The sequence below is a fragment of the Bufo bufo genome, chromosome 4, assembly GCF_905171765.1.
Source record: "Bufo bufo chromosome 4, aBufBuf1.1, whole genome shotgun sequence".
NCBI classification, from domain to species: Eukaryota; Metazoa; Chordata; class Amphibia; order Anura; family Bufonidae; genus Bufo; species Bufo bufo.
This window is the reverse complement of record NC_053392.1, coordinates 627201981-627215741: the sequence shown is the minus strand read 5'-3', so window position 1 is coordinate 627215741 and position 13761 is coordinate 627201981. Positions and strand designations below refer to the sequence as shown.

General features: G+C 47.9%; 1 protein-coding gene across 1 annotated transcript in view; it reads left to right on the top strand.

The window, feature by feature from the left end:
* ZFAND3 (zinc finger AN1-type containing 3) overlaps positions 1-12125 on the top strand; it is a 118478-nt gene extending 106353 nt beyond the window's left edge. The window contains exon 6 of the mRNA XM_040430776.1: positions 9178-12125. Coding sequence (XP_040286710.1) covers positions 9178-9332 — 155 coding nt within the window. The 3' untranslated portion in view covers positions 9333-12125. The remainder of the gene's footprint in view (positions 1-9177) is intronic.
* Positions 12126-13761: the final 1636 nt, after the last annotated feature.

The window sequence follows — 13761 nt, the reverse complement described above, 5'->3', positions numbered from 1 at the left end:
GCAGCGGTGACTACAATGTAAGACACTATTAACTCTGTGTGGTGCAGATAAAGTTACTTTGTGTGGATACAATGTAACCGATGCGTTTTACAGCCCCTCCTCCCCCTCCCCAGCTGCTTTCCCCCCAGCCTCGTTTTCCAGGTCACTATTATTGCTCTTCTGCTTAGAAATTACCATAAAACATTAATCAGAAGGATTGTCCCCAAAGCTAAAAATTCTTTTAATGAGATAATCAAATTTCCATCATTAATTTGCTAATATGCAGTGGCCCTGAGACGTCAAGGAGCCCCAGGAACCCCCAGCATCTCTCCGTCATTACCGGAATATACACCTGGGACATCGGATCCGCGGTAACCATGACAACCATAGGGTCAGGGCATAAACTGCATCTGGTCTTCAACTCTTATTTGATGCACAGGAGTCGGGGTCAATTAAAGGAATTTTCCAGTTTTATGCAAAATCACTTTACAATGAGAACACCTGTAGCTTTTCCTCACCTTTTTCAAGATCTCTGCTTGCTGTTTGTGAATAGGATGAGACGGACTCTGACCTTCTCCTGCTCACATAGCTGAGGTTTTGCTACAGTTGTATCCTGCCTAGCAGTCTTCCGTGATCAGAACAAGCCTGAACTTGCACTGATACATTGTAACAAGAGACGTGCGCTGTCGTGAATAGCTTTGACTGATACATTGTAACAAACCCTTAGCTCTATGAGCAGGATTGGGTCATGATGGGCTTTTTCTTGCATTGCGTGCCGGTTGGATGTAGGGACTATGCAATGGGGCCCTGTGTGGTAGCCCAAAACAGGGCCCAAGGGGCCACAGAGGTTGGGGGGAGCGGCACTGCCCCAATTACAGGTTATTACGCTCCGGCAGGAAATCGCTTCTCATAAATAATTCTTAAGAGGCTTTGCTTTATAAATTGAACGTGTTGTGAGTTTGGCTCGGCCCCTCGGAGCCGGGAGCGGCGAGAACAGAAGATGTCACTTTCATTACTTTTTAATGAGGTGCCAATTAAAGCCAAAGAGAGCGCTCAGGAGAGACGAGGCCACCAGCCCCCCAATCTTTACACCTCCCGTTTTTTGTGCTCTGTCGTCCGTGAATCCCTGCCCCCGAGCCGCTATGTGGGGGGGGATTCATTAAATTACAATCCCATCTGCAGCGCACACAGACAAATTCCGCTCGGCTTTGATCTTCAAAAGAGCAATTTGTAGGATGAGTTGTGCGCGCCCGCACTTAGCCGAGCGGGGAGGTGAGAGGAATCGCTAATTGTTTAGGATCCTTGGTTCGTGCTGGCGCGCTGTGCCGTTAACCCCATCCTTCACTTCTCCAATGACGTGCCCCGAAAATCCCAGTGCTGGGACCTGCATCTAAGAATATGCCATGACTGGCCCTTTAAGAAATGATTACAGGGGTTTTATAAGATAAAGATCAGAAAGAGCGCCCCTCCTGTCTCTTGGCAGCGGCTGGTATTGCAGCTGATTCACCTGCATGGTCCTGAGCTGCAGTACTGCACTATGGACAAGAGAGGCGCCATCTCTGGCAGTAAGCTGGTCACCAGTCTCCCCAGCAGTTGCTGGGAGCCGCTTCCAGCCCGGATTTTCCCCGCTCCTGTCTCGATGACAGTATTGCTTTCCTTCTCGGCGAGCTGGAAGGTGACTTTAGACAGAGGAGCCGCCCACGAGCCGCGCACCGAAGACGTCCCGTAAATTGAAACTGGAAGAGAAAATGAAACCAGCAGAGTTAAGAGGCGGTTTGTTTGTAAAATCAGCGCAGAACAGATCAGTGAGAGTCTGGGTAATATCTCTGCCGCCTGGCCGGCTGCTGACAGACGTGACTGAACTGAGAACCGCTCCATCTGCACTGCCGCCACTGCCTGTGCAGGCGATGGCGGAAACTAAACAGCGGACGCCGTATACTGCACACAGCGGACGCCGTATACTGCACACAGCGGACGCCGTATACTGCACACAGCGGACGCCGTATACTGCACACAGCGGACGCCGTACACTGCACACAGCGGACGCCATATACTGCACACAGCGGACGATATATACTGCACACAGCGGACGCCGTATACTGCACACAGCGGACGCCGTATACTGCACACAGCGGACGCCATATACTGCACACAGCGGACGCCATATACTGCACACAGCGGACGCCGTATACTGCACACAGCGGACGCCATATACTGCACACAGCGGACGCCATATACTGCACACAGCGGACGCCGTATACTGCACACAGCGGACGCTATATACTGCACACAGCGGACGCTATATACTGCACACACTATATACTGCACACAGCGGACGCTGTATACTGCACACACTGTATACTGCACACAGCGGATGCTATATACTGCACACAGCGGACGCTATATACTGCACACACTGTATACTGCACACACTGTATACTGCACACAGCGGACGCTATATACTGCACACAGCGGACGCTATATACTGCACACAGCGGACGCTGTATACTGCACACAGCGGACGCTATATACTGCACACAGCGGACGCCGTATACTGCACACAGCGGACGCAATATACGGCACACACTATATACTGCACACAGCGGACGCTGTATACTGCACACACTGTATACTGCACACAGCGGACGCTATATACTGCACACAGCGGACGCTATATACTGCACACACTGTATACTGCACACACTGTATACTGCACACAGCGGACGCTATATACTGCACACAGCGGACGCTATATACTGCACACAGCGGACGCTGTATACTGCACACACTGTATACTGCACACACTGTATACTGCACACACTGTATACTGCACACAGCGGACGCTATATACTGCACACAGCGGACGCTATATACTGCACACAGCGGACGCTATATACTGCACACACTATATACTGCACACAGCGGACGCTGTATACTGCACACACTGTATACTGCACACAGCGGACGCTATATACTGCACACAGCGGACGCTATATACTGCACACACTGTATACTGCACACACTGTATACTGCACACAGCGGACGCTATATACTGCACACAGCGGACGCTATATACTGCACACAGCGGACGCTGTATACTGCACACACTGTATACTGCACACAGCGGACGCTATATACTGCACACAGCGGACGCTATATACTGCACACAGCGGACTACACTATATACTGCACACAGCGGACTACACTATATACTGCACACAGCGGACTACACTATATACTGCACACAGCGGACTACACTATATACTGCACACAGCGGACGCTGTATACTGCACACACTATATACTGCACACAGCGGACGCTATATACTGCACACAGCGGACGCTATATACTGCACACACTATATACTGCACACAGCGGACGCTATATACTGCACACACTATATACTGCACACAGCGGACGCTATATACTGCACACAGCGGACGCTATATACTGCACACACTGTATACTGCACACTATGTACAGCGGACACTATATACTGCACACAGCACACACTATATACAGCACACACAATATACTGCACACACTATATACAGCACACACTACTGCACACAGCAGACACTATATACTGCACACACTATATACTGCACACAGCAGACACTATATACTGCACTGCAGAACTTACATATACACTGTACACATTGGCAGACCTTACATACTGTATATACTGTAGACACTGGAGCCCATAACCCATATGCAGTAAACCCTATATTTATATACGAAGCACTCCGATTTGGATGCTATATACTCTATATAGTTCTTGCATCCTATAATTGCCCCATCATTAGTCCTTATGGACACATTAGGGCAACGCTCGGATGAGGGAATTCTCGGGGAGGATTACAAAATTAGGATTATATTCACTGACTCCATGATATTTCCTCTGATAGCAGTCAGTGACTTACCTCGTCCTTCCCTGTGGACATCTTTTTCCAGGTTCTGCTTTTGTACCCCATTCTCCCCCTATTTTGCCACTGACCCGACACTTGCCCAATGACTCCTACCACCCTGAGAGCCCCCGAGGAGTCCCACCATTGCACACGCCATTAGTGCATCCGTCCGAGTGAACAAGACTGCGGGCACTTAAGGCTCAGGAGGGAGTCGCAGGAGTGGACAAGACGCTGAGAACTCATTGGACTCAGGAGGGAGTCACAGGAGTGGACAAGACGCTGCGAACACTTAGGGCTCAGGAGGGAGTCACAGGAGTGGACAAGACGCTGCGAACACTTAGGGCTCAGGAGGGAGTCACAGGAGTGGACAGGACCCTGGGGATGCATAGGGCTCAGGGGGGAGTCACAGGAGTGGACAAGACCCTGAGGAAGTATAGGGCTCAGGAGGGAGTCACAGGAGTGGACGGGACCCTGAGGACGCATAGGGCTCAGGAGGGAGTCACAGGCGTGGACAGGACCCTGAGGATGCATAGGACTCAGGAGGGAGTCACAGGCGTGGACAGGACCCTGAGGATGCATAGGGCTCAGGAGGGAGTCACAGGAGTGGATAGGACCCTGAGGAAGCATAGGGCTCAGGAGGGAGTCACAGGAGTGGACAAGACGCTGCGAACACTTAGGGCTCAGGAGGGAGTCACAGGAGTGGACAGGACCCTGGGGATGCATAGGGCTCAGGGGGGAGTCACAGGAGTGGACAAGACCCTGAGGAAGTATAGGGCTCAGGAGGGAGTCACAGGAGTGGACGGGACCCTGAGGACGCATAGGGCTCAGGAGGGAGTCACAGGAGTGGATAGGACCCTGAGGAAGCATAGGGCTCAGGAGGGAGTCACAGGAGTGGACGGGACCCGGAGGACGCATAGGGCTCAGGTGTGGACAGGACACTGTGGACACAAAGGGTTTAGGAGGGAGTCACATGAGTGGACAAGACGCTGCGAACACTTAGGGCTCAGGAGGGAGTCACAGGAGTGGACAAGACCCTGAGGAAGCATAGGGCTCAGGAGGGAGTCGCAGGAGTGGACGGGACCCTGAGAATGCATAGGGCTCAGGAGGGAGTCACAGGAGTGGATAGGACCCTGAGGAAGCATAGGGCTCAGGAGGGAGTCACAGGATTGGACGGGACCCTGAGGACGCATAGGGCTCAGGTGTGGACAGGACACTGTGGACACAAAGGGTTTAGGAGGGAGTCACAGGAGTGGACAGGACACTGTGGACACAAAGGGCTCAGGAGGGAGTCACAGGAGTGGACAGTACCCTAAGCACACAAAGGGCTCAGGAGGGAGTCACAGGAGTGAACAGGACACTGTGAGCACTTAGGGCTCAGGAGGGAGTCACAGGAGTGGACAGGACCCTGAGGACACATAGGGCTCAGGAGGGACTCACAGGAGTGGACAGGACCCTGAGGACGCACAGGGCTCAGGAGGGAGTCACAGTAGTGGACAGGATCCTGAGAACTCATAGGGCTCAGGAGGGAGTCACAGGAGTGGACAGGACCCTGAGGACGCATAGGGCTCAGGAGGGAGTCACAGGAGTGTACAGGACCCTGATGACTCATAGGGCTCAGGAGGGAGTCACAGGAGTAAACAGGACCCTGAGGACGCATAGGGCTCAGGAGGCAGTCACAGTAGTGGACAGGATCCTGAGAACTCATAGGACTCAGGAGGGAGTCACAGGAGTGGACAGGACCCTGAGGATGCATAGGGCTCAGGAGGGAGTCACAGGAGTGGACAGGACCCTGAGGATGCATAGGGCTCAGGAGGGAGTCACAGGAGTGGACAGGACCCTGAAGACGCATAGGGCTTAGGAGGGAGTCACAGGAGTGGACAGGACCCTGAGGACGCATAGGGCTCAGGAGGGAGTCACAGGAGTGGACAGGACCCTGAGGATGCATAGGGCTCAGGAGGGAGTCACAGGAGTGGACAGGACCCTGAGGACGCATAGGGCTCAGGAGGGAGTCACAGGAGTGGACAGGACCCGGATGACTCATAGGGCTCAGGAGGGAGTCACAGGAGTGGACAGGACCCTGAGGATGCATAGGGCTCAGGAGGGAGTCACAGGAGTGGACAGGATCCTGAGAACTCATTGGACTCAGGAGGGAGTCACAGGAGTAGACATGATCCTGAGAACTCATAGGACTCAGGAGGGAGTCACAGGAGTGGACAGGACCCTGAGGACGCATAGGGCTCAGGAGGGAGTCACAGGAGTGGACAGGACCCTGAGGACGCATAGGGCTCAGGAGGGAGTCACAGGAGTGGACAGGACCCTGAGGATGCATAGGGCTCAGGAGGGAGTCACAGGAGTGGACAGGATCCTGAGAACTCATTGGACTCAGGAGGGAGTCACAGGAGTAGACATGATCCTGAGAACTCATAGGACTCAGGAGGGAGTCACAGGAGTGGACAGGACCCTGAGGACGCATAGGGCTCAGGAGGGAGTCACAGGAGTGGACAGGACCCTGAGGACGCATAGGGCTCAGGAGGGAGTCACAGGAGTGGACAGGACCCTGAGGACGCATAGGGCCCAGGATTTTGTCGCACGCCCCGGGCCAGGTCACTGTATGCCCAGATATAGACCCTGTTCAGACCGGGCCATGTTGCTGCTCACATGTATGTGACAGAATCTTGGCGTGTACATGTCACAGCAGTTCTTGTGTATGCAGAGCGCTATCCCCCAGCCGCTGTTAACATCCTGACATTTTGTGCGCGGGGACGGCGAGCGGTATAACGTATCCTGCATTTCATTACCAGGTGCAGAAACTCATTTTCATTCTTGCAGAAAAACATGTCAGAAATTGGAAACCGGCGAAACCTTGTAAATCTGAGAAGCTGAGAAATCGTCTAATTTACCCAGAGCTGCAATCACTGGCGGCAGAGCGAGGAAACGGGGAAGGTGTAGTCAGATATTCTGCATACAAGAGCCCGGGCCCCTCCAAATATAACGGCACCGGTCCTGCAACACACAGCTATTACTGCTGACAACCTGCCCTGTATATCATGTCTGAGAGGTTGTCACAGCCCCGCCCCCTGCTGATGACATCACTGATATAATGGCGGCCACATCAGAGGGCCCCTCCCTGCATATACTTCATCTGTGTCCTGAAAAGCTGGGTGACGAGCAGTATGGCCCCTGTCTCACGTATTCCTAGTTATGGGGATGGGGGTTGGAATAGCAGCCAGGTCTGCACCAGTGGTTTGTTTGATCCAGCCTAGAATGGCTGCTGGGAGTAGTGGTCTGTGGCAACAAAATTGTTTCGAACCAATGCAATTGATGGCATGTGGTCTAGATTTTGGTGGATTCTTATGTATGTGGTGTCACACAGCCACGTCTCTCATAACTGGAATTACCTGATGCAGTTTTCACGCGTTTTGAGTCACTTTCTGAACCATCAGCCAGAACATGTCGTCAGCTGTCTTACTTCAATACCAGGAAATGAGGAGTGCTGCTACTTTTTCATGGGGTGGCTTGAAACGCATTATACAACTATGATGTGTTTCGAGTCAGCGGTCATACATCAGCAAATGCTATATGCTCTGCATTTCCTTTGGGGGGGGATTCGGCTGACTAGAATTGCATGATGCAACTTTCACGCGTTTCAAACCACGAGTTCTCAAACTCCTGCTTGAACAGTGAACTTGGTGTCAACTTGCATACTCCAGTAGTAAGAAATATTAAATGCTGCTGCATTTTACATGGGGCAGAGGAATGACATGATTAGAATTTTGTGATGCAACTTTCATGCGTTTCGAGTCAATATTTGTAAAACACCTTCCTGAGCGGGAACGTGGTGCCAGCTGTCATACTCCGATAGCATGAAATGATAAATGCTGCTACATTTCCATGGGGGAGATGCGGGTGACTTGAAATGCGTGATGAAACCTTAATGCGTTTCGAGTCACCGATTCCCAAACATCAGCCAGAATGGAGAGCATTGTGTCAGCTGTCATACTCTGGCGGAAGGAAATGTCTGCTACATTTGCCATGGGGCAAGGGGGTTTGCATGATGTAATGCATTTCAAGTCGCTAATTCCAAAATATGGAGAATGATTTTATCAGCTGGTATACTCCAATAGAAGGAAATGGTATACGTCTGCATTTCCGAGTGGGGATTCAGGTGACTACAATGGCATGGTACAGCTTTCACGCGTTTCAAGTCACTAATTCATCTGCCTGAATGTCAAACACGGTGTCGGCTGTCATACTCCAAAAACAGGAGCGGAGGCTGCTACATTTCCACAAGGGGGTTATTTGCACGACTGGAATTGCTTCATGCAACTGTAATGCATTTCGAGTCCCTAATTACCAAATATCAGCATGAATGAAGAACGTAGCCTCCTCTCTCATACTACAACAAAAGGACATTACTGCTACATTTTCCACAGGAGGGACTTGCACTGCGTGAATCGCATGATGCAACTTTAACGCGTTTTGAGTCGCTGATTCCCAAACATCAGCCGGAATGGAGAGTATTGTCAGCTATCATACTGTGGTGGAAGTAAATGTCTGCTACATTTTCCATGGGGGGGAAGAAGGATTTGAAAGACTTGAATTGCATGATGCAACGCGTTTCGTATCACTAATTCCCAAATATCCGCCTGAATGGAGAACATAGGCTCAGCTGCCATTTTCCAATGGAAGGACATGTTTGCTGCTGCATCTTTGAAGTTTGTGGGGGTGCAGGTTGCTTTAACTTGAATCCTGTGATTCCTGTAGTCGCTCTACTTCCCAGTTGCATAAGTGTTCACACATTTTGATTCGTGCTATTTTTGCATTGCGACAGACATGTACTCTTCTTTCCTGTACAGCTGCGCAGAGCGTTTCATAGAGAGCGGCGTTCGGAGGCGCCGAGGGATTTCCTGGCGCGTTCTGGACGATCAGTATATAACAATTTGTCATATAACGTTACAAGATTATGAAGAGGTTGATGAGCGTCCACCTGTGTGTTATATCGTCCTACCAGCCGCATATATCACCCGTCGGTTCACCTACCCCTCCGCGCTCTTATCTGGCAGCCGCTCGGCCGTGTATTTTTTATTTTTCTTGGCAGTTGAGTCTCATAAAAGTGAAATATGTAAATGCCGTTTTCTCTTTCTCCGCCAAGATTTTATTAACCGTTTCTTCATGCTATTGCATTTTTTATTTATTTTTTGGCTGGGAATGTGTGTGGGGAAGGGGGGGAATATTTCAAAAATTCTACATTGGGGGTCACAGATCTGTTTTGTATCTCCCCTTCTTGCAGGTTACGTCTTCTGTATGTTACACCGTCTCCCAGAGCAGCACGATTGCACGTTCGACCACATGGGCCGCGGACGCGAAGAGGCCATCCTGAAAATGGTGAAGCTAGACCGCAAAGTGGGCAGGTCCTGCCAGCGTATCGGCGAGGGCTGCTCCTGAGTGCCACCAACCTCCTACAACCAAATGCTGTTTCTATTAGTTCACTAATGTTAGCCTTATTTAGGACAATGTCAAGCAGGCTCTCACTACTGAGCAAGTCACAGACTACAGCCAATCAGGTTCCTTCTGTTTTTCGTTTTTTTTTCCGAGAACCGCGCAGGTACTTTATCTAGACGACGTTGGCAGTCGCCGTCGTCCATGATGAAAGCTCCAGGAACTTATTTAATCTATAATTGTGTTCATTTATTTTTGTTTCACTGATTTAAGTAATAATGATAATAATAATTGTTTTTGTCTTTCTCTTCCAACCCCGTTCCCCGGTCGGACCATCTCACCATCGTCTCACTCATTGTTTTGATGTTAGCCCATAATAAGCATCGATTATCAATAAAAAAGTTGGGTTCGTCCAAAGTCACTCGACCTCGCTAGTGAAGGTCCCAGTGGTCACTCTTGTCCTGTGTCTGAGTGTTATATTAAAAGCATCAGGGATTTCACTGGGCCAGGGGGTCACCCCTTACCTCCCCCAGTCAGGTTTGTTACTCATCGGCCAAGACGGTCAGCAGTTGTCATCATCTCAATGCACTTTTCATTCGAGAAATCAATCCGGGGGGGGGGGGGGGGGGTCACCGATTATACCTCACCCAATATTACCAGAGTGACTTAGATTTACCTGATTGGCTTTTGTTTGCTATTTGCCAAGTGACGGTCTTTCTGGTCAGATAAGGCTAGTTCACAGCACACTTGCCATGGCTGCAGCCTACAGACCCACTTTCTGTAGCTATATATATATATATATATACTTGGGATAGGGAAGGGTTAAATGAAATATTTTGTAGCAAACAGAACTCGGTAACTGTGCTGAGGAACAACCGCAAAGACAAATTTTTGTGTGTAAAAAAAAAAGGGGGCTCCTCATCCTTGATTCTATGCAGCCAAAGGGATGGGAGATCCTCATGGGCAGGGTCAGAAAAAAAAAACTTGCCCTCAATGAGGAAATTATGGTTGTGGAGAACTGTAAGGTAGATATGTTTAGGTTTTCTCAGGCCTTAGTTAAAGTCTAAAAACTTTATAGGGTGCACACATGTCTCCTTAAGGTCATTCATGTCTTAAAGGCTTAGATGGAGATCCTCCATACCTTCAAGGGTCAGCTAATAATAGCATATATATGTATTTTGGACTTAGGGTTTCTCAGGCCTTAGTTGAGGTCTGAGATCTTCAAGAACTGTATAGCATGCCCACATGCCTCCTTAAGGTCATTTACAGGCTCAACTCTCTCTAGATCTTTAGGATCAGTTTCAAGAAACCTTGAACTTGAGTTGGAGGTATAAGAAATGGGGGAACCCAAGCATATCCAAGAGATGGAATACCAAGTTGGATGTTGTAGGGTTTCTTTGCCTCAGTTAAGGTCTAAGATCTTCAAGAACTATGTAGTAAGCACACATGTCTCTTAAGCTGTAAGGCTTGATTCTAGATGTATGAGGACAGTTCCCAGAAACCTTGCTGTTGGGTAAGAGGTTTGATAAACGGGGGGCGGGTGGCAAACTAAAGAATGGAGTGAAACTTGGATATTGTAAGGTTTCTGGGCTTTACTTGAGGTCTGAGACCTTCTAGAACTATATAAAATACTCACATTCCTCCTTGAGGCCAATTGCTTTTGTTTTAAAGGCTCAGATGAACATTCTTAAAACCTTCAAGAGCTGGTTTATTAAAAAACATAATAAAAAAATAAAAAAAACTGTCCCCTAATGAAAAAATAGACAATTTGGGGTGGGGGACTCAAATAAGCCCAAGGGATAGAATGCCAAATTGGACATTGTAGGGTTTGACAGCATTATATGAGGTCTAAGACCTTCAGGAACTATATAGCGTGCTTATGTGCCTCTTTGAGGTAATTTAGGGCTCAACTGTCCTCACATCTGCAAAGGCAGTTCAATAAAACCTTGCTCTTGAGTAGAACGTATCAGAAATAGGGGAATCTCAAGCAAATTCAAAGGATGGAATGCCAGTTGGACATTGTAAGGTTTCTCAGCCTTAGTTAAGGTCGAAGATCTTCGAGAACTATATAGCATGCTCTTATGCCTCCTTAAATTCTTCACGTGTTTGTGGGCTTGTTAATATAAAGAAACGAATGACCCCTAATGAGAAAAGTAGAGACAATGGGGGAAACCCAAGCAAGCCCAAACAATAGAATGACAACTTGGCCATGCATAGGGTTTCTCAGGTCTTAGTTTCCAAAACGATATAGCATTTTCACATGCATCTATAATAATAATAAACTTTATATTAGCGCCACCATATTCCGCAGCTCTTTAAGGTCCCTTGCTTCCGTCTTAAAGGCTAAGATAGACACTTTTCAAGTCTTTGTGGGTTGGTTAATAAAAATAAATTGTCACGTAATGAGAAAGGTAGACAGTGGGGTGAAACCAAGCAAGCCCAAAAGATGGAATGCTAAATTGGACATTCATAGGATTTCTCAGACCTTAGTTGAAGTCTAAGACCTTCAAGAACTATATTTGGTATTCACATGCCTCCTTAAGGCTACTTGCTTCCGTCTTAAATGCTCTCAGGCCCAAGGGAGGATTAGAGAGGTGCCAAGCAAATGTATACAGTTTTTCAGGTCTTAAGACCTTCAAGAACCATATTGTGTTCACATGTCTACTTGACAACATGTTTCTGTCTTTAAAGGCTCGGATGAACTCTTTCCAGGTCTTCTACTGTTTCTTACCAGGTTCCTCGTAAACTACAACTGCACTTTAAACCAGTAGAAATTCAGTTTTATCTTGACTTTGTATTCCAATCACCTCAATATTAAGAGCTGATGACTGTTTGGTAGCTCGCTCATCCACAGTGTTTGCCTTGACCTATCAGGTCCCTTGGCACTTATGCACATCTAATCTATACTTATGATATGAATGGAAACATTTGAGCATGAAGCATCTCGTGATATGTCCTGCAGGTGTTGACCCCATCCTGTGACCCATCGTTTATATCTGGACCCCCTAGATGAAGCCCACTCTCTACTCCCAGTTGTGTTTTTGTCACAGACATGATTAGTAGCCTCTCGTTTCTTTTAGGAACCGAACTTCTCTCAACAGTGAAGGAAGATCATTGGATCTTCTTTGATGGTTCATCTTTCAAAAGACCACTATGTCCCACCACACTCACCAGCAGATGATGCAGTAGTCACTTCTGTACATGACCTCATTTCTGTTTTATAGTTAAGTTTTGGGATTTTTATATTGGTATCTCCCAGCCCCATTCCTCCTGAACGAGAAGAGAAAGGTCCTCACCCCAGGATTCTGACCAGAGCAGACTACCATGAACATTGTGTTGCCTCATGGCAGTAGATCACTGGGTTTCTTCCACTGCAGTGTCTGTTCTGTGAAGTTTGTTAAATGTAAGGAAAAGTTTTAATTTCTTGTATCCTAAAAAAAAAAAAGGAAAAAATCTTATTTAACCTTTCTTTGTGTTCTAGATTCACTTACCACATGTAGCCTAGGATGGTTTTAGTTTAACATTGTAAAAAAAAATTCTGGTAACTTTATTCCTATTTTTCCCTTCCTGCTGAAAGAAAAAAATTAAATGGTTGAAATAAAAAAAAAATTGACTCCGCTCGTGTATCTGTTGCCGGTAAAAGTTTAGGGCTTGTACCTGTTTTTTTTTTCCAGTTCTTATATTGTAGCCTGCAGTGTAAAGCATGGTGAGAGTGAAAAGTTACTTTGTAACGTGTTTTTGTTTTTTTCAACAGTTACTCTGGATGCAGTCTGCAATGTAGAGTATGGTGTCCTTGTTGCATCACGTGATATTAACATGCAAATATACCTAGACTCTGCAAACTGCAACTCCTTACCTGTTGCGAAACTAAAACTCCTAGCATGCTGCTCTCTGGGCATGATGGGAGTTGTAGTTTTACCTTGGGAAAAGCCACAGCTTGGGGAACAATATATATGAAAGATATATGAAAATTATTAATATCATAGAACAGGAGTGAATTCTAGTACAAATCTACACGTGGGGCAGCCATACTTGAAACCCCCATTCTTTACACTGAAGGCCATATCAATAGAACCGGAAAAGGATACAACCAAAACACAAGATGGTTTATTCCAGTTTATTCCAGCCCGCCACCCTCTCCCCCCAGCCCCGCTGCTGCTGTAGTGCTGGTCGGACTGATGAGTCAGTCCATACAGATAATATAAGGTGATTTCCGTGGATGATCCGGGCAGGAATTCTGTTCCAGACGCAATCCAAGCCCCGTAATATCCACTCAGGATTTCCCTTCCATAAGACACAAAGTCCTCCGACCTGAAGGGACGAAAGAAGAAACCTGAACATGATTTATTACGGCAAGAATCCAACTGAGGCCGAAAATGCTGATCCAGAAATCACCGCACTGCTAATTATCTCCGCAGCGATCACATTGTGTAAT